Source organism: Lipotes vexillifer, unplaced genomic scaffold (assembly GCF_000442215.2).
Source record: "Lipotes vexillifer unplaced genomic scaffold, Lipotes_vexillifer_v1.1 scaffold79, whole genome shotgun sequence".
In the NCBI taxonomy this organism is placed as follows: Eukaryota; Metazoa; Chordata; class Mammalia; order Artiodactyla; family Lipotidae; genus Lipotes; species Lipotes vexillifer.
The window spans coordinates 1,862,955-1,889,926 of record NW_006775678.1 but is presented as its reverse complement, the minus strand read 5'-3'; the positions used below and the strand labels follow the sequence as shown (position 1 = coordinate 1,889,926).

At 44.3% G+C, this 26,972-nt stretch overlaps 1 protein-coding gene across 1 annotated transcript in view; it reads left to right on the top strand.

Moving 5' to 3' along the window:
- The first annotated feature begins 22,845 nt into the window (after positions 1-22,845).
- The window catches only part of CCBE1 (collagen and calcium binding EGF domains 1), a 238,566-nt gene continuing 234,439 nt past the window's right edge, over positions 22,846-26,972 (top strand). The window contains exons 1-2 of the mRNA XM_007450120.1: positions 22,846-23,000; positions 23,439-23,519. Coding sequence (XP_007450182.1) covers positions 22,870-23,000; positions 23,439-23,519 — 212 coding nt within the window. The 5' untranslated portion in view covers positions 22,846-22,869. The remainder of the gene's footprint in view (positions 23,001-23,438; positions 23,520-26,972) is intronic.

The window sequence follows — 26,972 nt, the reverse complement described above, 5'->3', positions numbered from 1 at the left end:
GCTACTTTTGGGAGGATCTTCTCATAGTGATGACAGATGTGCAAGTCAGGGAGCAGAAATTTGAGGCACCTTAAGACCTGGACTCAAAACTGGCACAACTGTCACTTCTGCCCACATTCCATTAGCCAAAGCGAGTCACAAGGCTTGGGCTGGTATCGGTGGAGTGGAGGAATGTTCTTTGCCATCAGTGGGAAGGACTGCAGTCAAATGACAAAGAGTACTGAAGTTGGGGACCATAATGTAATCTACAATAGGCATTATGGTAGTTCCCTATGACATCATCTCAAAAGTTTCATTGGTCATTTTACAGCAGTTCTGATACCTTGCACCCATTATGGCTAGATCATCCATAAACTTATATAATTTTTAAAGTTTAATTTTCTTTCATTGTGAAATTAATAAAAAACTTATTTGAGAATATATAAAAAGTAAAAAAGACTAGAATAAAGAAAAATCAACCACAACATTACAATCCACAGAAAATGACGATGTTTTGGTGTATTTATTTTTAGCATTAAAATGCTTTTGGATTAGAGAAGTAATTTTTGCCTATGTTGAGAGTTTGGAAAGTAGCAAAAAGTGTAAAAATCACTTGAAATCCCACCCCATAATGACTCTCTGTCAACATTTTTCTATGCACAGGATTTGTTATATTTATTTGGTATCAAACAATATCTGAATTTCTCATCCTGACTTTTCTCACCAAAATATATGTTAAGTATTTCTTGTGTCATTAAACATGCTCTGCAAACAAAATGTTAATAGCAGTCAAAAATTCGAGCACAAGAAGCAAGAAGAACTACAATCCTGCAGCCTGGGGAACAAAAACCACATTCACAGAAAGACAGACAAGATGAAAAGGTAGAGCGCTATGTATCAGATGAAGGAACAAATTAAAACCCCAGAAAAACAACTAAATGAAACCGAGATAGGCAATCTTCCAGAAAAAGAATTCAGAATAATGATAGAGAAGATGATCCAGGACCTCAGAGAAAGAATGGAGGCAAAGATCGAGAAGATGCAAGTAATGTTTAACAAAGATCTAGAAGAATTAAAGAACAAACAAACAGATATGAACACTATAATAACTGAAATGAAAAATACACTAGAAGGAATCAATAGCAGAATAACTGAGGCAGAAAAATGGATAAGTGACCTGGAAGACAGAATGGGGGAATTCACTGCTGCAGAACAGAATAAAGAAAAAAGAATGAAAAGAAATGAAGACAGCCTAAGAGACCTCTGGGACAGCATTAAACGCAACAACATTCGCTTTATAGGGGTCCCAGAAGGAGAAGAGAGAGAGAGAAAGGACCTGAGAAAGTATTTGAAGAGATTATAGTCAAAAACTTCCCTAACATGGGAAAGGAAATAGCCAACCAAGTCCAGGAAGTGCAGAGAGTCCCATACAGGATAAATCCAAGGAGAAACACGCTGAGACACATAGTAATCAAATTGGCAAAAATTAAAGACAAAGAAGAATTATTGAAAGCAGCAAGGGAAAAATGACAAATAACATACAAGGGAACTCCCATAAGGTTAACAGCTGATTTCTCAGCAGAAACTCTACAAGCCAGAAGGGAGTGGCTCGATATACATAAAGTGATGAAAGGGAAGAACCTACAACCAAGATTACCCAGCAAGGATCTCATTCAGATTTGATGGAGAAATCAAAAGCTTTACAGACAGGCAAAAGCTAAGAGAATTCAGCACCACCAAACCCGCTCTACAGCAACTGCTAAAGGAACTTCTCTAAGTGAGAAATGCAAGAGAAGAAAAGGACCTACACAAACAAACCCAAAACAATTAAGAAAATGGTAATAGGAACATACATATCAATAATTACCTTAAATGTGAATGGATTAAATGCTCCAAGCAAAAGACACAGGCTTGCTGAATGGATACAAAAACAAGACCCATATATATGCTGTCTACAAGAGACCCACGTCAGACCTAGGGACACATACAGACTGATATTCCATGCAAATGGAAATCAAAAGATTTCATTTTGATTTTCATTTTGATTACTCCAGCTGGAGTATCAATACTCATATCAGATAAAATAGACTTTAAAATAAAGAATGTTACAAGAGACAAGGAAGGACACTACATAATGATCAAGGGATCAATCCAAGAAGAAGATATAACAATTATAAGCACCCCAATACATAAGGCAACTGCTAACAGCTCTAAAAGAGGAAATCGACACAATAATAGTGGGGGACTTTAACACCTCACTTACACCAAAGGACAGGTCATCCAAACAGAAAATTAATAAGGAAACACAAGCTTTAAATGATACAGTAGACCAGATAGATTTAGTTGATATTTATAGGACATTCCATCCAAAAACAGCAGACTATACTTTCTTCTCAAATGTGCACAGAACATCCTCCAGGATAGATCATATCTTGGGTCACAAATCAAGCCTCAGTAAATTTAAGAGAACTGAAATCATATCAAGCACCTTTTCTGACCACAATGCTCTGAGATTAGAAATGAATTACAGGGAAAAAAATGTAAAAAACACAAACACATGGAGGTTAAACAATATGTTACTAAATAACCAAGAGATCACTGAAGAAATCAAAGAGGAAATCAAAAAATACCTAGAGACAAATGACAATGAAAACACGATGATCCAAAACCTATGGGATGCAGCAAAAGCACTTCTAAGAGGGAAGTTTGACAAAATTCAGCACCCATTTATGATAAAAAGTCTCCAGAGAGTGGGCACAGAGGGAACCCACCTCAACATAATAAAGGTCATATATGACAAACCCACAGCAAACATCATTCTCAATGGTGAAAAACTGAAAGCATTTCCTCTAAGATCAGGAATAAGACAAGGATGTCAACTCTCACCACTATTATTCAACATACTTTTGGAAGTCCTAGCCACGGCAATCAGAGAAGAAAAAGAAATAAAATGAATACAAATTGGAAAAGAAGAAGTAAAGCTGTCACTGTTTGCAGATGACATGATACTACACATAGAGAACCCTAAAGATGCTACCAGAAAACTACTAGAGCTAATCAATGAATTTGGTAAAGTAGCAGGATACAAAATTAATGCACAGAAATCTCTTGCATTCCTATACACTAATGATGAGGAATCCGAAAGAGAAATTAAGGAAACACTCCCATTTACCATTGCAACAAAAACAATACAATACCTAGGAATAAACCTACCTAGGGAGAAAAAAGACCTGTATGCAGAAAAACATAAGACACTGATGAAAGAAATTAAAGATGACACCAACAGATGGAGAGATATATCATGTTCTTGGATTGGAAGAATCAATATTGTGAAAATGACTATACTACCCAAAGCAATCTACAGATTCAATGCAATCCCTATGAAACTACCAATGGCATTTTTTACAGAACTGGGACAGAAAATCTTAAAATTTGTATGGAGACAAAGAAGACTCTGAATAGCCAAAGCAGTCTTGAGGGAAAAAAACGGAGCTGGAGGAATCAGACTCCCTGACTTCAGACTCTACTACAAAGCTACAGTAATCAAGACAATATGGTACTGGCACAAAAACAGAAATATAGATCAATGGAACAGGATAGAAAGCCCAGAGATAAACCCACGCACATATGGTCACCTTATCTTTGATAAAGGAGGCAAGAATATACAGTGGAGAAAAGACAGCCTCTTCAATAAGTGGTGCTGGGAAAACTGAACAGCTACATGTAAAAGAATGAAATTAGAACACTCCCTAACACCATACACAAAAATAAACTCAAAATGGATTAGAGAACTAAATGTAAAACCAGGTACTATAGAACTCTTAGAGGAAAACATAAGGAAGAACACTCTTTGACATAAATCACAGCAAGATCTTTTTTGATCCACCTCCTAGAGTAATGGAACTAAAAACAAAAATAAACAAATGGGACCTAACGAAACTTAAAAGCTTTTGCACAGCAAAGGAAACCATAAACAAGACGAAAAGACAACCCTCAGAATGGGAGAAAACATTTGCAAACAAATCAAGGGACAAAGGATTAATCTCCAAAATATATAAACAGCTCATGCAGCTCAATATTAAAAAAACAAACCCAATCCAAAAATGGGCAGAAGACCTAAATAGACATTTCTCCAAAGAAGGCATACAGATGGCCAAGAGGCCCGTGAAAAGCTGCTCAACAACACTAATTGTTAGAGAAATGCAAATCAAAACTACAATGAGGTGTCACCTCACACCGGTTAGAATGGGCTCCATCAGAAAATCTACAAACAACAAATGCTGGAGAGGGTGTGGAGAAAAGGGAACCCTCTTGCACTGTTGGTGGGAATGTAAATTGATACAGCCACTATGGAGAACAGTATGGAGGTCCCTTAAAAAACTAAAAATAGAATTACCATATGACCCAGCAATCCCACTACTGGGCCCATACCCAGAGAAAACCATAATTCAAAAAGAGTCATGCACCCCAATATTCATTGCAGCACTATTTACAATAGCCAGGTCATGGAAGCAGCCTAAATGCCCATCGATAGACAAATGGATAAAGAAGATGTGGTGCATATATACAATGGAATATTACTCAGCCATAAAAAGGAACAGAGTGAAGTCAGTCATACAGCGTGAAGTAAGTCAGAAAGAGAAAAACAAATATCGTATATTAATGCATATATGTGGAACCTAGAAAACGGTACAGATGAACCGGTTTGCAGAGCAGAAATTGAGACACAGAAGTAGAGAAAAAACATATGGACACCAAGGGGGGAAAGCGGCGGGGTGTTGTGGGTGGTGGTGTGATGAACTGGGTGACTGGGAATGACATGTATACACTGATGTGTATAAAATGGATGACTAATAAGAACCTGCTGTATAAAAAAATAAATAAAATAAAATTTAAAAAAATTCAAGCACATAGAGGTCCTCTATCCAATCACTTATTTACCTTATTTTTATCTTCATCTGTGGATACTCTTAAGATAGTGCTTTCTGCACTAGTTATAGAACACATCTTTGAAAAACAAATACAAAAGGAGTGTATCCCTAATATTGTCACATTCTGGTTTTATACAACTTTCACTAGTTGACATAGTGATTGAAACAACTCAACCATTTCTCGCAAGGATAACCAGGACAGGAGCCAAACTTCACCAGTGCCAACAAGAGTGACAATAATTCTTTAAATGTTCATATTCTCCTGGAACCAATAGTAACATATGCTTTCATGCTGATACTGTCTAGTGATTTTCTTCTAAGGACTGACAGTATGATATGTATTCCATGTGGTGATTGTGTAACTAGACAAAGACATATTAAGGCTTTAAATCACAGAATTTTGACAGTTTACAATTTGAATTACTTTTCATTAGAAGGACTGGTAGGGCTGCATGTGGAGTCCTGGGAGCCATGTGAGCCCTCTGGTTGACCACTCAGCGGTGGCAACACTTGCACATGGATAAGGCTTGAAGTGTTAGCAGATGCAAATGGTTTAAGGATTAAGTTTTTTTTTTTTTTTTTTTTTGTGGTACGCGGGCCTCTCACTGTTGCGGCCTCTTCCGTTGAGGAGCACAGGCTCAGGACGCGCAGGCTCAGCGGCCATGGCTCACGGGCCCAGCCACTCCACGGCATGTGGGATCTTCCTGGACTGGGGCACGAACCCGGGTCCCCTGCATTGGCAGGCGGACTCTCAACCACTGTGCCACCAGGGACGCCCAAGGATTAAGTTTTAAATGTTGACCTAACTATCCCTTTATACACTACAAATCGACATCTAATATTGATAAAAGAGATGTACAGACCTGGTGTGTTCGTTTTCTAGGGCTGCCTTAACAAAGTACCACAAACTGGGTGTCTTAAAACAACAGAAATTTATTGTCTCATAGTTCTGGGGGCCAGAAGTCCAAAATCAAATTGTCGGCAGGGCCATGTTCACTGTGAAAACCGTAGGGAAGAATACTCCTTGCCTCTTCTGGCTTTTGGTGTTTTCCAGCAATCCTTGGCATTCCTTGGCTTGTCGATGCATCACTACAATTACTGCCTCTGTCATATGTCACACAGCCATCTTTTCTTGTATGGCTTTTCTCCTCTTTATAAGGACAGCAGTCATATAGGATTAAGGGCCCATCTTACTCCAGTATGACTTCATCTTAACTAATTAAATCTTCAATGACCCTATGTCCAAGTAAGGTCACATCTGAGGTACTGGAGTTAGGATTTCAACATTCTTTTTTTTGGCCACACTGTGTGGCATGTGGGATCTTAGTTCCGTGACCACAGATTGAACCCATGCTCCCTGCAGTGGAAGCGTGGAGTCTTAACCACTGAACCGCCAGGGAAGTCCCCTTAACATATTTTTTGAAGGACACAGGAAAATGGAAAGTTAAAGCCCTGAGTAAGTGAAATACCCCATATGAATATTTGTTCCTATTGCTTAGCTGGAAACAATGAATACATAATAAAAACATGTTTCTGCAATTGTGGGATGGATTTAATGAATAGAATAATGGATTTGTAGAGACGTGGATGGATCTAGAGACTGTCATACAGGGTGAAGTAAGTCAGAAAGAGAAAAACAAATATCGTATATTAACGCATGTATGTGGAACCTAGAAAAATGGTAGAGATGAACCAGTTTGCAGGGCAGAAATAGAGACACAGACGTAAAGAACAAATGTATGGACACCAAGGGGGGAAAGTGGAGGGGTGGTGGTGGTAGTGTGATGAATTGGGAGATTGGGATTGACATGTATACACTAATATGTATAAAATAGATAACTAATAAGAACCTGCTGTATACATTTTTTTTGGATTAAAAATAAAAAGAATAATGGGAAGTTCCCCTTTGGGCACTTACCAACATATGTTCTGCTTAAATTCTAGACTTCAAGAGTATCATATGAGCATTCTAGAAGCACAGCATCTCTACGTACAACAGTCATAATTTTAGCAAGGAAACCTCCTGAGTTAACTACTGTTTTCTGGGAATTTCCCAGATTTCTCTGGATTTCAACATGAGTGATATGACCCAGTAACATTACTGTGTGATATAGGAGGATATGGCTGGAAAGAACAAATTTTTCTAATTCCTCACATGGTCCGCAATTTGGCTAATTGAGTCCATCTCCGTTGCAGATGAGCCAAAGTACAAGACAGTTCCCAGAATGAGCCTTGATTAGAAAAGTCTGCCCCAGTATATTCCAGCTGCAGGCCAACTGGCAATGTCTTGAATCACTAAGGAGAGCACTGCAATGTGGTTTTCCTCATACTTGCTCTCCTCGTCATTCTTGATAAGTCATTATTGGCCACTAGGATCTTTCAGAAAGCCCTTATATAAACCCCAAAACTCACTGATTTATTCATTGTCATGTAATAAATCAATTAGGTACAGACATTGTCTGTAACCAACATGCCTTATTCAACCAACTGTGCTTATAGAACATCCGTAGCTGTATGAATCATTTATAGCATGTAAAACAAGCCCACTGGTGGAATGATTTATAGAAATACTCCTAGGATAAGTTCCACTAAGATACTTAGAAAGGTTAAGATAATTTTTCTTTACTTTAGAACTGATGAGGGATAGCAGAATGACATTTTGTATTGATAATATGCCACTTAGTAGAATTTAAAGCACTATCTAAATGTTACTCATTGCCCCTGTCCTTGGGGTAGGCACATCAATTTATAGGAGGGAAATCTGAGACAGAGATAACTAAGTGACTTCTGATCCTAAGTGTTAGATAAAATCAGTATGTTTATTTATGATTTCGATAGTCACTAAGTGCATGCTCACAGGAACATGTACACAGTATGTTTACTGAGTACATTTTATATGCCCAGTACTCTCTCCTGTGTAGGACTTTCATGTATTATCTAACCTCCCTGTATCCTTTGTAATGAGAATTGTCATCATCTCTACTTTAAAGATGAGCAAGCTGGGGACTAGACAGCTTAAGTAACTTGGCCCCAAGCTAGTAAGGTACAGTGTGGCTAGGAACCCATAGGGTACTTCCCAAACCTATCCTCTTCCTAAGACTGGTTTATTCCCATTCCTTTAAATAACATCCTTAAGTTGTCTCCTCTGCCTCTTTTGAAGACATCCTGTAGCTGTGTTTCCAGCTGATGCCCATTCCAGAATATATCATTGATTTAACGATGAGCTTAGTCCTGTGAGCAGTAAAGTTTAGGATCCAAGATGCAAAAAGCAGTACCGCATCTGGTCAGAGCCATCATCCTTGTCATTGTCTTTGTCAGACTGCCTGTCATGTCCCTGCTCAAGGTCAGCATGCACTGCCGTAGAGGCCCAGACAAGTGTATGTGAGGGGCCGTCATTTCTTTGCCCCAGGAGGCCAAGACTCTTGTAAACTGCACGCAGGTTGGAGGTGTCAGGAGTGGCAAGTGCCTCCCTTGCATTCCTTCCAACTCACGTGAGCTGTTATTCTTCCCGTGGAAAGCAACCACTGGACGGTTTAGTATGAGAATGAGGATTACGTGAGATTATAAATAACACTCCCTTCACCTCCCCCCCGCCCCCCAGGAGCATATTCCAGGAAGGCTAGAGGAAGATAAATAAGTAGAAACAACCTTGGCCGTCTGTGACTGTGTCTAAAACATGAGTTCTGAGGTTAGAGCACTGTGATTTCAATCTGCAACCGTGTGCTGCTGTGAGGACCACCACTTCTCTCTGACTTGTTCCTAAAATGTATGATTTATGTACAGAAACACTTCCCCCCAAAGCAAAATAAACCCAGACAAAATATAACCAAACAGCTGAATCTCATGATTGAATTATACGAGGCGTCAGAAAACCATTTGGATGGCATTCCTTGATGGGGAACACAAGTGATGGGAAAGAATAGCTTACTAACTCCATCACTGTGAAATTTCTTTTACAAGTTTCTCCTAATGTTTCATTGGGGGAAATGACAAAGCTGTTTCCATTCAGTCTCATTGGCTTGTTGGCCCTGGAGAATGGAGGAAGGCGCTGTTCCTTTTTGATACTCATAAAATATTTGTCGCTATCATCCTTAAAAGTGAGGCCATAGCCTCACAACTGCCTGCAAGGGGGCGGGTTCAGAGCGAAGCACAGAGACGCCTCCTTCCCCACCCCATCCCCACGCTGTCTGCCCTCCATTGCCTCTGGCAGACCTCACCACGATTACAGTAACCTCCCAGCAGGGACCCAGCCACCTCCAACAATCACATCTCATTAAACAGTAACTTCCAACCTCCTCTCCCTCTCAGCCTCCGAGCTGAACTGTGCCAATAGGGAAAGCTTCTGATGGAATTTTCATTCAATTTCCTTTCCCTCCTCCAGAGAGGGAAGGTCTGGTGACATAGCTAAGCAGTGAAGAACTTCAAGAACTGTAATCTAAAGGGTCTAGAAACCCACAACCATCCGTTAATTAGATGAATAATAATTGACCAAGCCATGAGCATTGACACAGATTCACAGAAAGGGAAATGGAATTCCAAGCCCATGTCTCATCCTTAACACCAGCTGCAGAGAGCGCTTAGGACCCTCATCTCCAGATGCCTCTGCTTCAGCCCTCAGCCCACCCAGCGAGGCAGCTCAGCCCCTGCTGGGGTGGGTGTCAGTTTTCTGTCTACTTTCTATTTCTGTTTCTGGGGCACCTACACATTCAGTCATTCCTCTGCTACTGTGCTTTTCCTCAGGAAAACCAGCTACAGCTGGAAATCCTCAGAAGCTGGGTTGATAGAAGAGAACCAGAAAATCAAATAACAGAGGGACCAGCAAGGTTTCTGACCTACCCTGTAGCCCCCAGCCCAGCTGAGGGAGAAGTGAATGAGGTCGGGGTGAGACAGGCTGACCTGGACACTGGACACCAGCTCTCGGGTTTGGAACCCAGAGCAGCTGATCTTCCTCACCGTGATGATGATGATGATAAAACTTTGCAAATGGCATCGTAAGTGACCTGTGAAACGAAGATACACAAGTCCCTTCCTTCAACCATGGTGGAATCATTTAACAAATAGGAGATGTTCATCCTATGTGAAGAACACGATGATGTGCGAAATAAATCTTTTCTTTATTCAACAGTCATCTGTTAGGAATGTATTATGCACGAGGCCGAAGTGAAATATTCAGAGATTTACACATTTCCTTGTCTTAAATCCTAAACCAGGGCTTGAGGCTCTAGCCAAATCCTAAGTGGCCCTGAATTATTTTCTTGCCAAGAATGTAGCAACGTGTCCTCCTTTTGTTTGCACGTCCACCCCTCCCCCCCCTCCCCCAACCCCGGGTGCCTGAGGTTTCTCTGACTGTGATAACATTTGTAGGCATACACTTCCATTTTCTTGCCAAGGTCCCTCTTGACTCTGAGTTTTCAGGTGGCTGCCTGGAATTACGCACAGTCTGTGGCCACGGAGCTCAGCAGAGGTATTGGCTCACACGGGGACCGCTCTTGGAACCTTAAATAAATCACCCAACTTGGCCAACTGATCATAAATGGCAAGAACATGCCGCAGGACACAGTGCGGAATGAACTTCAGAGTCACTTCCTCTTTCTTTAAGGGACCCCCAGGCCTTGTTTGCAGGCAAAGCCCAAGCTGTCCGGCCTGATGACTCAGGCCATTAAGGGAGATCAGTCCAATCAGTGAAATAATGGTGACAGACCCAAATGAGGTTTCTGTGGGGAGGGCGGCCTGGATAGAGACGCCTCATGCAAAACAGCCTTTGTAGATAAGAGCCAGAGCCAGTCCTTAGTGGCTAAGCATGTGCTCTCCCAGACCAGACAGCCAGCGTCAGATTCCAGGTCCCACCACTTACTGATCCAGGGACCTTGGTTGCATGACTGGCCTTTCAATGCCTCAGTTTTCCTCATCTATAAAATGGGGATAATCATATTTACCTGGCAGTCTTGCTGGGGAACTGGATGACTTCACCTCAGAAAATCACTTAGAACAGCTTTTGGGATATAATGAACAGTCGATAAAGGATTGTCAGGACTGTTATTGAAACAGGATGGGGCACAAACTTAACATCCAGAGGGACGCCAGGAGGCCCGTGTTCTCACCATGAGCACATGAATTTCACAGAGCCATGAAGAATGTGCACATAATCCCCTGTCTGGCACTGACACCCCAGCCTGGCAATAGATAGTGGTATCACAAACAGGATTATGGCCCTTTCAGGGACATCCCCACCCCCTCCACAGCCATGGGGAAAAGGCCCATCTCGTGGGAAAATATAAGGTGATAATGCTCAGGGAAGGGGGTTTCGAATTGTGTTGGTCTCAGTTGGATCTCGGGGGAAAAAAAAATGTCTTCCTTGACACCCAGTTTTCTATACAAAAGTCCCCCCTCTCCCAGGAATGACAGCCTTTTTAGCGCTTAGGCTCAATCTTACTGTTTTCCTTCAATCCCCTAAACAGCTGCTCTAAGTTTTCTTAACCTTGACCTTAGATTTCAGGGAATTCAGGGCAGAAGAAAAGTAAAGCCGGCCTCAAAAGTTACCGCTGGCTGCAAATTTCTTAATGTTGTGAAGGCAGCCTATCATTGAGCTGGGGCAACTTCCACACTGATCAGAAATGTCCTGATTTCCAGAGACAAGGCCTAATAACTCCTGACTGGTAAAGTTTCCTAATCAATGACACAACTCAGCCCGCTCTGATTTATTAATTGTATGGAGGACAACAGTCTGGCCTGAAGAGCAAGAAAACAGTTTTTGTAGGAAGCGGCTGTTAAGTGGAGGTGACTGAAACCACTTGTCTTCTGACCCTTTGAGACTTGATTGAATGTTGATGGTGTTTTGGCAAGAAGTGAGAAATAAATAAATACAGAGGCACGGAGCTGTCACCCATGGTATGGGAGCTCCTGAAAGAGTCACAGGTGTTTTGTGCATTGGGGTCAAACACAGGAGTCTCCAATGACGGTGGTCTTTTTCAGAATGTTGGGCTTGGGTGCTGGGAGTAGCGAGGGGAAGCTATGTGGCTTGCCTGGCTTCCTGTGGCAATTCCACTAAGCTACATTGGGGTCCAAGTGGATGGCCACACTTCACAGATCACTCATCTGTAAAAGAGGGATCTTAGCTACGAGGATTGTGGGAAGGAAGCTGAGGATCGGTGGCCTCTGATTCCTGTGTCCTTGCTTTGCTGTCCCCCCTCCATGAAGGCTGCCCACCTCCTTTATCCACGAATTCATTCAGCGTTCGTTCCTGCAAACATTTAAGCAACCAGTTCCACGCTGGAGTCTTCAAAGGAAGTGAAACCCTGGCAAACCTGCTCCCAGATCCTGCAGAAGGAGAGAAGCCCTGCTGACACTGTGATTTTAGCCCAGTGAGACGGGTCTGGGACTTCTGACTTCTAGAGCTACAAGATAATAAATTTCTGTTGTTGTAAGCCACTACACTGTGGTCAGTTCTTGTAACAGCCGCAGGAAACTCATACAAGGTGCTCTTTCCTTTCTGCTCTGATCACCCCTCACCTCCTGCATGCAGCACCCAGCTTAGCTGTGGCTGGGTGTCTCGCTTGCCTCCGGGTCAGAGCTGGAACTCTCCGGGGACATTTGTTCTCTTATTTATTTTAGTTGCTAACACATCCAACATTGCCTGTCGTACAACAAATACAGCAAAATCATTTGATTTTTTGTTTGTTTGTTTGTTTGTTTGTTTTTTGCGATATGTGGGCCTCTCACTGTCGTGGCCTTTCCCGTTGCCGGACGCGCAAGCTCAGCGGCCATGGCTCACGGGCCCAGCCGCTCCGCGGCATGTGGGATCCTCCCGGACCGGGGCACGAACCCGTATCCCCTGCATCGGCAGGCGGACTCTCAACCACCGCGCCACCAGGGAGGCCCTTTTGTTTGTTTTTTAATGAATGAAGGTAGGGAATGTATTTCTCCCTTCTCTTACAGCAGAAGAGCGGGCACAACCACGCCATGCCACGCCATCGCAAGCAACACATAAACATCAACATCGGGAAGAAAGGACCAGAGCAACCGCTGCGGCCAGCAGCAGGTGAGCTGAGGAAAGCATGCAGGAAGGGGCGAGAGTAGTCAGAACAGATGGCTGTCTGATATACTCGAGGGAGTCTGAAACTAGAACGTTTAAGGGCTGCTTTGGGTTTGGGAAAACTGAGAAGATAAACAGAATTCTAAGAAAAATATTTTCACAGTTCCTTTCGTCAGTGCAGGACAGTGGAGAGATAAGGTAACTGCTGAACTAAGATAGGAACACGAAGCCAGGAGGAGACAAAGAGTCTAAGAGGTGAGATCCGACCACGTTTAAAGGCGTAAAGGAGATTCCTCCAAGGGGATGGATGCCATGACCAGGACGAAGCCATGAGAAGATGGGAGCTGGACTCCAGGGTAGGCTCGGGGCAGAAGAGAATGAAGCAACAGGGATTTGGAAACAGGAGATGAAAAATGAGAGTGAGAGGTGGATGAATATCTGTTTCGAGCAGTATTTCTCAACCTTGACACCGCGGACATCTCAAGCCTGACAATTCTTTGCTGTGGGATGTGGGGTGGAGGCTGCCCCGTGCACTGCAGGAGCGGCACCCCGGCCTGTGTACACTAGATGCCAGAGCGCCCAGCCCCCCAGCTGTGACACCTAAAATGTCTCCGATGTTGTCGAATTTCTGCTGGGTGACAGAATTGCCCCCCCGGGTGAGAACCAATGATTTCACAGAAGAAAAAGGATTGGAGAGGGAACGTACTTTAAACTTGTGTACTTGGGGAAGGACACACTTTAAGGAAGGGCAGAGCAGCAGAAGGAAAACAGCAGAGACCAGGGAGTCAAGCTGGGGGACAGAAAGTGAAAGTTGGTGGGTGAAAGGACAGAATCTGACCAAAGGAGGAATTACAGCAAAATGATTGATGAAAGAGAAGAACGGACCAGACGGAAGCAGAAATCAGAAACAGGAGAGAAAAAGGCCCAGAAGGAAAGCAGGGATGACTGGCCAAGGAGGAAGGACACAGCCTGAGACGGAACGGACTTCAAAGCGGGTCACTCGGGGATTTAATGACGGGTTACTGACACGAGGGGTCTGGCCCATTAGTCTTGTATCAGGACATGAGGATTTGAGAGCCAAATACATGTCAGGCTACATACACGTAACTTTCAGGCTCATTATAATTATCCCACAGATAAATGCTGGAACTGAAAGAAGGCTTGAAATGTCCCAACTCCCTTTCTGATGAATTATCAAGGCGGTCATCAGCGATCACACCAAAGGAACAACACTAAAAGGTCCACCTCAGGTCTAAACATCACGGATCAGGCAGAAGGAAGGTAAACAATTGCCCTGATACACCCCAAACCAAACGGGATGCGTGTGGATTAAACGAACCTAAACCAAGGCCGCTCGTTTTATCTGACATTCCTTTGGGATTCTGCATTGTTGGTTAAGATTAGGATGGAAGAATGCAAACCCATGCTGATCTGAAACATCCACAAACCCACAACCTCTGAGGATTTTGTGTGTGGAGGGTGAGGGGTGGTGAGAGGGAAGGAGGATGAGAGAAAGAGAGAGGGATTCAAAATTCTTCCAGCTTTCTTGAGCAAACCTTGGTTGCAACTGCTTACCCTCCACTATTCTTTCTAGATCTCAAAGAACCAGTTTCCAACAGGAAGGTGATTCCACGGGACTATGCTGGACTCTGATATTTTCAAAGCATTTTGCCTGGATATTTCTCCGTGGTGACTACAAAAATGCTCCCCCCCAACACCCCTGCATGCTTTCCTGATAGTCTAGTTCCGTGAGAGTTCTAGGTCTGATAAAGACCTGTCTCAGGTCCAGGGCTAGAATGGAAGGATGGTTTGCAAACGTGCCAGAGCTCCAAGGGTTTGGAAACTGGATCTCAATCTTCTCATGTCAGCATTCCCACGTAACTCAGCAGACTCTCTAGCTCCACGAGGACAGGTCCCGTGGATAAAGCTCAGCATTACTGCAAAGAGAGAGGTCAGCTAATACACAAAGGTGAGGACTTATGGGGTCAGCTGGTTGGCACAGAGCCGCTGAGGAAGGATTGTGCCTGAGCACGAACCGTGATAGAGTCTCAGGGTCACTGATTATCATGGTGGATCTTGGGCTTTCCCTGGTTCTCATTACATCCCTGGGCAAACATCCTGGATGTAGTCTGTCTCTTAGGAGAAAACTGCCCAGATTCTTACTTCTCCAAAGGGCAGTTTAGTGTAGTGTTAAGAGCATGGACCCTGGGGCTAAAAATGCCCCAATTCAAATCCAGCTCATTACTCATAACTCTGTACGTTAGGCAAGTGAATTAAAATCTCTACCTGTTTCCTCACCTGTAAAAAGCAGATGACAATAGAATCTGTGACAGAGGATTATAATAAGGATTAGATGAGATAATACTTGTAGACTTTCTTTTTTTTTTTTCCGTGCTGTGTGGCATGCGGGATCTTAGTTCCCGGACTAGGGATTGAACCTGTGCCCCCTGCAATGGAAGTGCAGAGTCCTAACCACTGGATAATACATGTAAAGTGCTTTTAAAAATATCTGCATAGGGCTTCCCTGGTGGCGCAGTGGTTAAGAATCCGCCTGCCAATGCACGGGACACGGGTTCAAGCTCTGGTCCGGGAAGATCCCACATGCCGCGGAGCAACTAAGCCCGTGTACCACAACTACTGAGTCTGCGCTCTAGAGCCCGAGAGCCACAACTACTGAGCCTGCGTGCCTAGAGCCCGTGCTCTGCAACAAGAGAAGCCACCGCAATGAGAAGCCCGCTCACCACAACGACGAGTAGCTCCCACTTGCCACAACTGGAGAAAGCCCGCACCCAGCAACGAAGACCCAACGCAGCCAAAAATAAATAAATAAATATATATCTGCATATACCAAGTGCTCAATAAGTATTTGTTGTTATTCTTTCTGCCAAATTCTTGGAAAATTATCATCATCCATTAAAAGCATTCAGGAATGTGGCTTTCTTGGTATTTTATCATGAATAGGTCTTATTGTGGTTAACAGATGTACTGCATGTTCTGTCAGACTCTAACAACCTTTAGCCTGAGTGCTAAGATTTTTCTGCAACATATGGACTGCCTCATTTTCTTTAAACAGAACTGCCCTACCGGAAGACTGTGGCCTCCTTACTCTGTGGCCCATTACTCTGCTGCAAATTTTCCCAGCCTGACCCAGTTAGAAGCGTTCAACAGAAAATAATGCAGTCACGTGGATGCATAGGTTTGAAGAGAGTGTTCACACCACTCTAGAATTGACCACAGCTGGGTTTTAACTAGCCAGTTCCTTGAACACACTTAGATCATGATTCGGTTTAAAATATATAAAAGTCAGACAGGCACAATATTCAGAAGCACAACTATTCTCTAAGGCAAACTATGTACATTCTAATTTCTAGCAACTGTTAATGGACTTGACTTACCCAGGGCCTTAGTCACCCTCTAACATTTAATTAAAGCACAATGGTAGGGAATTCCCTGGTGGCATAGTGGTTAAGAATCTGCCTGCCAATTCAGGGGACATGGGTTCGATCCTTGGTTGGGGAAGATCCCACATGCCACGGAGCAACTAAGCCCGTGTGCCACAACTACTGAAGCCCATGCTCCTAGAGCTCGTGCTCCGCAACAAGAGAAGCCACCGCAATGAGAAGCCTGCGCACCACAGTGAAGAGTCACCCCCGCTAGCAGCAACTAGGGAAAGCCCGTATGCAGGAATGAAGATCCAATGCAGCCAAAAAATAAATAAAAATAATCTTAAAAAAAAAAGCACAATGGTAGTGACAGCAATGTGAATGCTGCTACTTAGTTTAGTCTGTCCTGTGACAGGATGTCTCTATCCTTAGCCATCCATTTCACAAGGTATCTTTTATGGAAAGTAAGTTAAATGTGACAGGGTGGATGGCCCACCATAACTGCACTCAAATTTTCAAAGATAAACAATTAAAATAATATTTGCTTTCATTTATTATCTCTGATGCAACAGTCATGTTATATATCTCATTTACTTTTTTCAATAGTCCTGTGACTTGGAGATCGTTGTTTCTAATTACCTATGGATAAACTGAATCCCAGGAACTTGTTCAGGGTCATAAAGGTTTTAGGTTTTAGAGCTGGATTTCAAATCTAGGTAACTCTAATTTTTAAGTCTAATTCCTTTCTTTTCCCAGTGTTATTTCTCTAAGTCCATTTTTTAAAAGGAGGGAGGTAAAGTAAACCTCATATCCACAGGAAAAAAATATTTTTAGTAAGTAATAAGTAGGTACTTTTAATAAGTAAGTACCCATTCTCTGCTAGCATGGGCATTATATTTATTCCACCATAAAAGATACCTTGGCTCAAATAAGAAAACTTTTATTATTAAAGTCAACATTGTTATTACCTGTCAAATTGGCCTGATACCATACTACTGAGCTAAGTATCTCCAAGTTCTCAATAAATATTAAATAAAAACTCTTACTCCTATGGAGGTAAGGGGTATAAAGAGAGTTAGCTCTACAAAAATAAAGCAGAGAAGTTGTGGTATAGAAATGGCTGACACTCCAAGTAGTCAGCTCATAAATTCTGGGTTAATTCTAATGCCACGTTCTCTACCAGAGACCTCATAACATGGGGCTGGTGGTCATACCTCTAATGCCAGCCCCTCATCCTTCCTTTTCATGCTTGTGGGGACCACAAGAGCTGGGGCCCGCCCAGCTGCACGTCCTGCCTTCCCCATTTGTCCCACAAGGAGCTGCAGAATTGAATGGAGCTAGAATGCTCTTCTAGAAACCCTGGGTTTGATCCCGCAGCTGCGACTAGTCAAGGAGACTGCCGATTCCCATGGTCTCGACAAACTCCTTTTGGAAGAAACCTCAGACAGGGACTCAGAGTGTGTGTGTGTGTGTGTGTGTGTGTGTGTGTGTGTGTGTGTGTGTTAGAACTTTCAAGAACATGACACCCAAATCACATGAATAATTTTTCTTGATGTTTTTGAGACATTCAACCAAGTAACAAGAAGTTTCTCTTTTTAAAAAAATTTTGTACATTTTTCTTTTAGCCACCTATATACATATAAGGTTAACTAATCTTTTAACATTACCTTTATTTCAGAGTTTGGCAAAAATTGTGTGATTCTGTCACAGACAGGAATCAGATGTTTCTTCCTGTCTTGGGAGAAAATTCCAGAGACCCACAGCTTCAATACACTTTCAGAATTTGTACAAGTTAAAATGAAGGTAGACTAGTGCAAAGATAGTTGTATACATCCCAAAACCAGGGCTTTAAAACCCTTTTACTGTGTGAACATGTTTGAGTCTTCTTGCCTTGAGCATTTCCTCACAATGGCTTGGAGACTGGAGCATTTTAACAGTCTTCAAGGTTTACCCCTAATTCCCTAAGCAGACCTGGCCATATGTCAATCAAAACTGAAACTGAAGGAAAGGTATCAGGGTAACCTGTTTATTCTAGGGATATATGGTATATGTGAATCACTCACAGTTCTGTAGGGGCTCTACCCATGCTTGTTGGGTCTTGTTTCTATGAAAACACCTTTAGGTGACTGCTGCTATATTCCAGGGAGACCCACAGGAAAAATCTGTGATGTTTTTGGAGAAATTTATAGGCTTTTTCTTCATGGCTACCTTGAATCTTGTAACTGATCATGCAGTTATACTGAATTGATGTCTGAGAATCTGAGAACTGATTTGTGATCTGCTTTAAACATAGCACAGGACTTATACAATCCTGCAAACTAACTTCACTTCAGCTTAATTTTATTGCCCTATCCGGATTCTTCCTTTGCTTTTTTTTTTTTTTCGGTACGCGGGCCTCTCACTGTTGTGGCCTCTCCCGCTGCGGAGCACAGGCTCAGGATGCGCAGGCTCAGTGGTCATGGCTCACAGGCCCAGCCGCTCCGCGGCATGTGGGATCCTCCCAGACCGGGGCACGAACCCGTGTCCCCTGCATCGGCAGGCGGACTTTCAACCACTGCGCCACCAGGGAAGCCCCTTCCTTTGCTTTAATTGCTTTATCTAATCCTGCTCCATGTCATATATAATACTATAAATAATGCATATACTATATAAAGAAATGTGTACACTGTAAAATAGTATGTATTTTTTCAGCCACCACAAATCCCTTTCATAAGGAAAAATTTAAGCAAACAAATAATAGAGGAATGAATTGTGTCCCCACTTGGTGGTGTTTTGCCCTTTAATTTGTCTTTTTATTGATTGTTCTTTTCTAATACGATGTTGACCTTCTCCAAATAAGATGTTGGAGTTCCTCAAAAAGGAGTGGGCAAAATGGATGAAGGTGGTCAAAAGGTTCAAATTTCCAGTTCTAAAATAAGTCCTGGTAATATAACATCCAGCATGGTGACTATAGTTAATAATACTGTATTGTATATTTGAGAGTTAGGTCTAAGAGAGTAGATCTTAAATGTTCTCATCATAAGAAAAAAAAAATGGTAACTTTGTGTGGTGATGGATTAACTGTGCTGATCATTTTGCTATAGATAACATATGGAATCATTATGTTGTACACCTGAAACTAATACTTTACATGTCAATTTGCCTCAGTTAAAAAAATAAAAGCTAAAAATTTTTAAAAAATGAGTCGTTCTTATCTCCAAGGATACTCTCTGCCTGATGGCCTAGTTTTTTCACTTTGCTTGTGTATTCTGGCCTCTATGTTCTCCAGCCAGTCAACCCCCCTTCTCTCCCCAGCCCCAGACAACACTCAGCAGCCCTTAACAATACCTGGCCCACCAGGGAGTTGAACCTACAGCACAGTCTGCATTCAAAGCCCTTGGTACAGCCTCGTACCCCTAGGACATGGCAAATTGTATAACTATGCACGCTCTGCTTTGTCTCAGGGAAGCTGACAGGCCTATATGGAAAACATCGCAGACAGTGCTATGCTGAAGAGAAATAATCATACAGAGCTTCCCCTGAGGAGCATTTAGGTCCGTATCAACAGTCTTTGTAACACGCCTATGAAAGAGGCAGGAGGTTCGTCCTCTCAGCCAGTGTTTCTTAAGTGAGGGAATGGGGCAGATCGTTGGGGAGCTTATGCGTGGTTGGGGAGAGAGTTAGGGTCTCAGGAGAAACAACCGAAGACCCCAGAGGTCCCTGCCGTACTCAGCTGCATTCCGACATCTCCCATGTAGGCTGCAGCCTGAGCCAGTGCAGGGTTTGTCTTTTACAGGAGTGTTTAACTTTTCAGGGGACTGGAATCCATACAGGCCATCCACATCTCTTTCCGCTCGGCTGTGCTTTCCAGCCCAGCTCCCAAAGCCCCACAAGAAATGGCTTGTGCGGTCAGTAGCTGCCAGTGAGTTTAAATTCCAGGCCTCCAGGCAAAGGTTTTAAAAAAGGTCTCTGCTCCAGCTCACCTCTTCCAGAAATGCCCCCTGACCACCCAGCCTCGGGGGTTCCTCCCAGGCAAACCTGGCCTGTTTGCTGGGCGCCAGCACCTCTTCTGACACCTCATTCTCATCTGTGCTCAGTGGAGGGGCTGAAAATAAGGAGGCCTCAAAGTCAGCTCAGTCCCCAATCTTCCGCCACACAGCTGTGCATAACAGACATGATTTTGCTTTTATCATTTGCAGCCTGAATTACTTTCTCCGTAAAGCTGCATGTCCCCATATGTGGCTTATTAACTATTTAAGGAAGCTGATACCAAATCTCCTATACCATTCTCTCCTACTTGTAGAACTAAGACCCATAATACAACAGTAGAAAAGCAAAATTGAGTAAAGAGGAGAAAAAAAGATAGTCAGGTATCAAAATAGAGCAATAGGTAAGAAAATAAAAATAGAACCTCCTAGGGACTTTGCCTCGCGTGTGGTCCAGTCAGGGGTTAGGCCTCCAAGCTTCCACTGCAGGGAGCGTGGGTTCTATGCCTGGTCTTGGTACTAAGATTCCCACAAGCTGCATGACTTGGCCAAAAAAAGAAAAATGAAATAGAACCTTCTACAGAATGGCCTCTTCTCTGCAAGACAGAGACTTTTTTTGGCACAATCTAAAGTGATACAATTTTTATAATCTGCACCATGGGTTTATTTTTCAAGTGCTTAGAGAGGTATCTCTTTAGGAACCCAAACAACTGTTGTGAAATAAACTATCTAGAAAGCAGAAAGCTGGAAAATTAAAACTGAAAATCCTTTGCAATATAATCATTTAGGTTAAACATGGTAACAGTTAATGTCTACTGAGTGCTCAATATACGCCAGGCACTGTGAAAACATCATATGCATTACCTCATTTATTACTCTTAAACACTCAGGGAGTTTTCTCCATTTTACAGATGAGGAAACTGAGTTTCAGAAAGGTTAGGTAACTTGCACAAGGTCACATAACTTGTGCAAGGTTACAGACCAAGGAAGCCACACAGCCTGGGTTTGAATCCAGGTTTATTTGTTTTTTTTTTTCCTGACTGTATGATGGTCACTGGCAGGTTTGGCAAGCTTCTGAAGTGTCTCCTGAACTACCACGTGAAAATTCACTTCTCTTGTGTGTAGCACCGTATTTCAATATCAAGTGTGTTTTATGCTCTGCCATGTCTAAGTTTTGTAGGAAAGAAACCCACCTCGCTGAGGTCGGACTCCTAGTTTCAAGGGATATGGTATCAAATAAAATCGTAAATATGAAAAACCTTTGGAAAATACAAAAGCAATCTACAGAGAAATGAGGATACCATTGCAATTTTAAAATGTCAAGATGTATGTGATATGCACGGTGATTCTCAGTTGCCCAGAATATTTTGAATCAAAACACCTGCTCACCTAACCAATTAGCACACCGGTAACTTGTGAACAAGCTATCTTTTCACCTCCTCGGGCAACCTCCTGCTCTTGCAACTTATTTCTGGGCCACGACCACTTGCTTGCTCAGCGGGGCACGTTTATGTCACGAGCTTCTCTTTAACAGGCACAGAAACGCCTAACGTGCAACAAAGTGTGAAGATGCAGGCGTGTATATATATATGAGTTACAACTGGGTCACCACCAGGTGAGCTGATTTACCGTACCGCCCCGCAGCTCGGGTTTTCAGGATACCCCTTAACAAACCCGCGTTAACTAGCAGGGGGCAGGCGCTGATTAACGGCCCCCTTCCGTGTCTCACCTGATCTTCTAGGAGTTTCCAGCTCTCGCGTGTGTTCGTGGTTTTGAAGCAGCATTAAAGCTGCTCGGGGCAAGAGGATTTAAACCCCCCGGCCCCCAGCAAGAGCTGATGAGAGCTCGTTGCTTTTTCGACCGTGAGGGCTAAGAAGCTTTAATGAAGACAGACCACGCTCTAGAAATAGTGCCATTTCAGGTTTCACAGAAGGGAGTTTGGGAGATCCGCTGGGGCCTTCACCTCCTCTTTCCTCCCTTATTCTACTAAGGAGAACCGAGGTAGCGGGGAAGGACAGTGTAGGCGCTCGAGGGGAGAAGCCAAATATTAGCCTGACCCGGGTCCTTGGAAAGCAACCGAAAACAGGAAGGAAGCTTATTAACCCCTCTGCTCCCCCTCCCTTTTCCCGGGGTGAGAATCGGCTCCTCCTCCCGGGCGTGCGACCCCGGGGTAAAATGTAAGCGGCCGCCTGCTTTCCGCACCCTGCGCGCGGCGCCCGGCGGAGGAAGACGCAGGCGGCAAGGGCGCCACCCCAAGCCGCGTAGAGCGAGTGCGTCTCTCCGGCGTGAACCTCCCCAGCGAGACGGCCTGGACCCCGCGACCGTCGCGCCAACTGGGCACCGCAGGCGCCCCATTTCCCGGCCTCCCTTCGGAGCTGGCACTCTGCACCCTAATCCCTAGCCTAATCCCCCTCAACACCACGGCGCTACCAACCCCGGTGCCTCGCGCAGGTGGCGCAAACGCCCCCGCCCTCGGGCGCCCCCTGCCGGGGAGAGGGAAGGCGGCGGCGGGCGCGGAGGAGCCGGGCGCAGGGCGGGGAGAGAGTTCCGGCGCCGGGAAGAAGCCGGGAGCTTCCCTGATGGTGCCGCCGCCTCCGAGCCGGGGAGGAGCGGCGAGGGGGCAGCTGGGCAAGAGCCTGGGTCCGCTTCTGCTGCTCCTGGCGTTGGGACACACGTGGAGCTACCGAGAGGAGCCCGAGAACGGCGACAGGTAAGCGCTGCCGGTCCCTGCTTGGTGCGCTCTGGCTCTTGGGGTGCAGGCGGTGCCCCTTCAACCCCACAGCGGTGAGCCTCACGCCCTCGCTTCCCCGGGCGCTCAATTGTTCTGGCCGACGTTAAACTCTGCTCCCGGGTGAGACCCTCCGCGCCCTCAGCCCTGGCTCCTCCATCTGTGGGTCGGGGCACCGAGATACCCGTGCGCCGCGTTCCTGCCGCCCTCCAGTGCCCCGCTTCTGCACCTTTTCTTTCCCTTGGGCCTGGGTTCCCTGCGTTGGACCCTCGCCGGGTCCACCCCTGACCCTGGAGTCTGCTTCGCGCCCGCGTTGGGAGAACCAGCTCCTGGTCGCCGCGCGGGACGCGGATACCCAACGCGCGCTGTCCTCCGCTCTGCAGCGGAGAACCAACAGAGTTCCTCCAACTTTTTCCACAGAGAAATCTGCTCGGAAAACAAAATCGTCACGACCACATACCCGTGTCTGAAGCCTTCAGGCGAGCTGACGACGTGCTTCAGGTAAGTCTCGGGGCTCCGCCGAGTCCGTCCGTGCGCGCCCGGGCTGTTCGGGGAGGCGGCGCCGTGCAGGAGGGGCTTGGAGATCCGCTCGGGGACCGGGGTCACGGTGGTGGGTGCTGGGTGAGTGCTCCTTGGTGCAAACGCTTTCTTTTGCGTGTGGTTTCTGCGCCGGAGCAACGATGGGCAACTGAGTGGCGGCGGCACCTAGAGTTCGTGCTCTTAGAACCTGAGGGGAGGTGGTTTACTGCTCCCTCAAATACTTGCGTGATGGTTGGAGGAAACGTTGAAAGTTTCGTAAAGAAAGCGGGTCGGATGGTGGGTGTAAACAGTGTGGCATAGCAAAGGTGAATGGCTGGTTTTGCGTTTTGTTTTATAAAACCTGAAGGCATACAACCAGGAAATCCTTGGTCCTTGGCTATCTTTTGACTTTCTGCCAGGACAGAGTGTAACAGTGTCACGGCCTCTGTGGGCAGGAGGATGGGGGAGGACTGCGGGCATGACTTGGGTTAAGTGAAAGTGGAAAGCGTCAAGATGGTTAAGCCCCAAGCAGAGGATCAGTCTTCCTGTAAATTCAGCTCACAGAGCTTGAGTGCTTGTTAAAGCTAAGCATGAATACGGCTAGGGACTCTATAGTGTGAAAAATGCTGTCAGGTGGTTCTGATTCTCAACAAGGTGAATCACTGTTCCCTGCTTGCAATTTCTGAAGGTGAGGGTTGACTTGTCACCATAGGCTTCTGTGCCAGTGCCCTCATTGGAAGAAGGTACCCACCATAAGTGCTTATGAGTTGCCTGCTTTTTAAAGGTTCTGTGGGAGGTACAGGGATCACACACTCCACTAGACTCCACCTCTTTCTCTGGGAATCGTGCACTGTTTGGGGTGCCAGGCTAACTATTGGGTAGTATAAGATAACATAGCAATCCTCAAAAGTGAACTTGAAAGAGAAGGAAGTTGCACTAATGGTGTGGTAACAGATGAATCCTTTGAGCTGAAAAAAAAAAAAAAAAGTGCTCAAAGGTTCAGGTGTAAGTGGTTACAGGGCTGGTCAGTTTAGGGGTACAAAGGCACCATCAATTACGTCACGTACCATGCTGCTTAAATGAAGCAACAGTCAAGTCTTTGCTTTGGGAAGGGCTCCTTCTCTGCGAAGTGGGTGGTGACACTGAACGAGACATGTGAGTTAGTGGGGAAGAGAGAGTATGGTTCAGTTGGCAGGTGAAGACTTGGAGAGGTTAACTGGGTAAGTAAGGTCACCCATCTGGAGACCTGACCTGGTGCTAGCCCTATGTTTCATCCACACTATTTCTTAGGACACATTTTTTCCCCTGTCACCGCAGCATAAAACCTCTAATCTAACATGGAACGTATCCCTGAGATGGTTTGCTTATTTATTTGGTCCCTGAAGGTCAGACTGCACATAAGTCAGTGACAGTTACAGAATGCATGTCCGATTTTCAGAAACCATTGGTGCCTGATTAGTGTTGTAAGCTGATTTCATTCGTTAAGCTGTTGTTACGCTGTTCCTTTTTTTTTAAACAGAATTTAAAAACTGGTGATTTTCTGCACTAAGCCTCTGTAGGAGACATTAGCAGTGTCTTGATATGTTTTCATTAACAGCTACTCAAAGAAACAGCTTAGAGAGCTAACAAAAAGGACATCTTATTTCTAGGAGAAAAGAGCTTAGAGGAGTGGGAGGATGTTTTTAGCTGAAGAAAATGGTAATGGTCCCTGTGAATGTTTCTTTGGTTTTCCTTTAAAAGTTCTATGTGTACTTCATTGGTTTTATACAATTGCTATAGTTTAGTACCTTCCTAAAGACAGTTAGTTGGCAGTTGCTCCCCCCATTTTGAGCCGCAAGAATGGAGGAACGCTGTGTGTTCTTCGGTTTGTGAATTCCGATTGTCCTGGCCCTGTAGACCCTTGCTACTCCCGGTGTGGTCTGGCACAGGCATCTTCTGGGAGCTTGTATTGTCTCAGGCCCCTGCCCAGAACTCCTGAATCAGAACTTGCATGTTAATGAGATAGGGATTAAGGCTTGAAGCGCTGCTATAGAAACCTGTGTCCTTACCCGAGTCATGGTGCGGACCTGTTTGGACAGATCCTCAGGAGCTCAGAGGCCCCTGCAGATGAGTTAGCCCTTCTACCACAGTAACTTAAAGTCAAAGAGCCAGCCTTCCAGGAAATTGGACTCGTGGACTGTTGGATGACCCTTAATTAAAGGGAAAGTAACGTAGCAGAGCTACTACTGTTTTGGGAATGCTTTCTGACTGCCTAGAATCCCACTCTTAGCAGATGTCTCTGGTGAATGGCTTTTTGCTGAAGAGAATGCATACCGGAAGTCACTCCTGAATTTAGAAGGTGGTCTTTTAACACTGGCTTTCGGAAAATCCATTGACATGGAGGTATAGTAGATGTAACATCTGATTTGCCATTATTCCTAAAAGTCATATGGAGACTGAGGTGATATGGAAAAGAGATGGGGTCAGAATACTCTGCCCTGGACCCCACCACGCTTGTATGCTTCTGTTTTCTGTGGTTTTATGTAAGCAACACCTTTCCACTTAAGCCTTATATTAAATGACAGTTGGAGGATTTACTATACATTCACCAGTGTCCTATGCACTTTATGTACATACAGCTGTAATCCTCAAAGCCACTCTGTAGCATGTGTGTTGCCTCAGTTTTACAGAGAACCGAAGCTCGGATTAAGTCCACTTGCCCAGGGTCACAAAGTTAATACATGGGAGACTCGAGGTTCAGACTCAGGTTTGTCTGACTTCAAAGTCTGGGCCCTTTCATCATCCTGGTGGTGTCTACAGATGTGGCTCAACTTTCCAAATCTGGCATCTAAGTAAGGAAGACAACTATACATTTAGATGCTATAAACTCGAAAGAAGCAGATTAACTCTAGCAGCCACTGTGACCACAGTGGTTTTCTGAGTTACCATCGCTCTTGATCTCAAACAATTGAGCTTACATTACCGTGTTATACACGACGTTGGTTCCTACATGTATAGCTTTCCGTCCTTGTAGGATTTCATCGTAATCACAGGGTCTGTCTCTAGGGACTCTACCCCAGTGTGCATTGAGCCAAGTCCCCAAAGCTGATGAAACACTGAGCGAACGCCTTTGGCAGCTTAAGCTTAGAGGGCATGTTTGCTCAGTGTTACACTCTGACATGGAGCATATTATTTTACCAGTAGTTAAGATTTCAGAGTGTGTGTGATTTATCTAGACTCTAAATTTATCCTAGCCAAAGCAAGCCCATAAAGTTAACAATGGCATTTACCCCTCTTGCGGCTATTAAAGTTCTTCCTACAAGTTAACTTTTTTCCTCCTTTCCCAGACGATGTAGTTTTTGAACAAAAGGTTTGTGTTTACCTTTTCTTTATGGGGGTTTCATCAAGAAAATGATAGTCTTTTTAAAAATAAGAACCTGAGTGTAGGAAGCATCA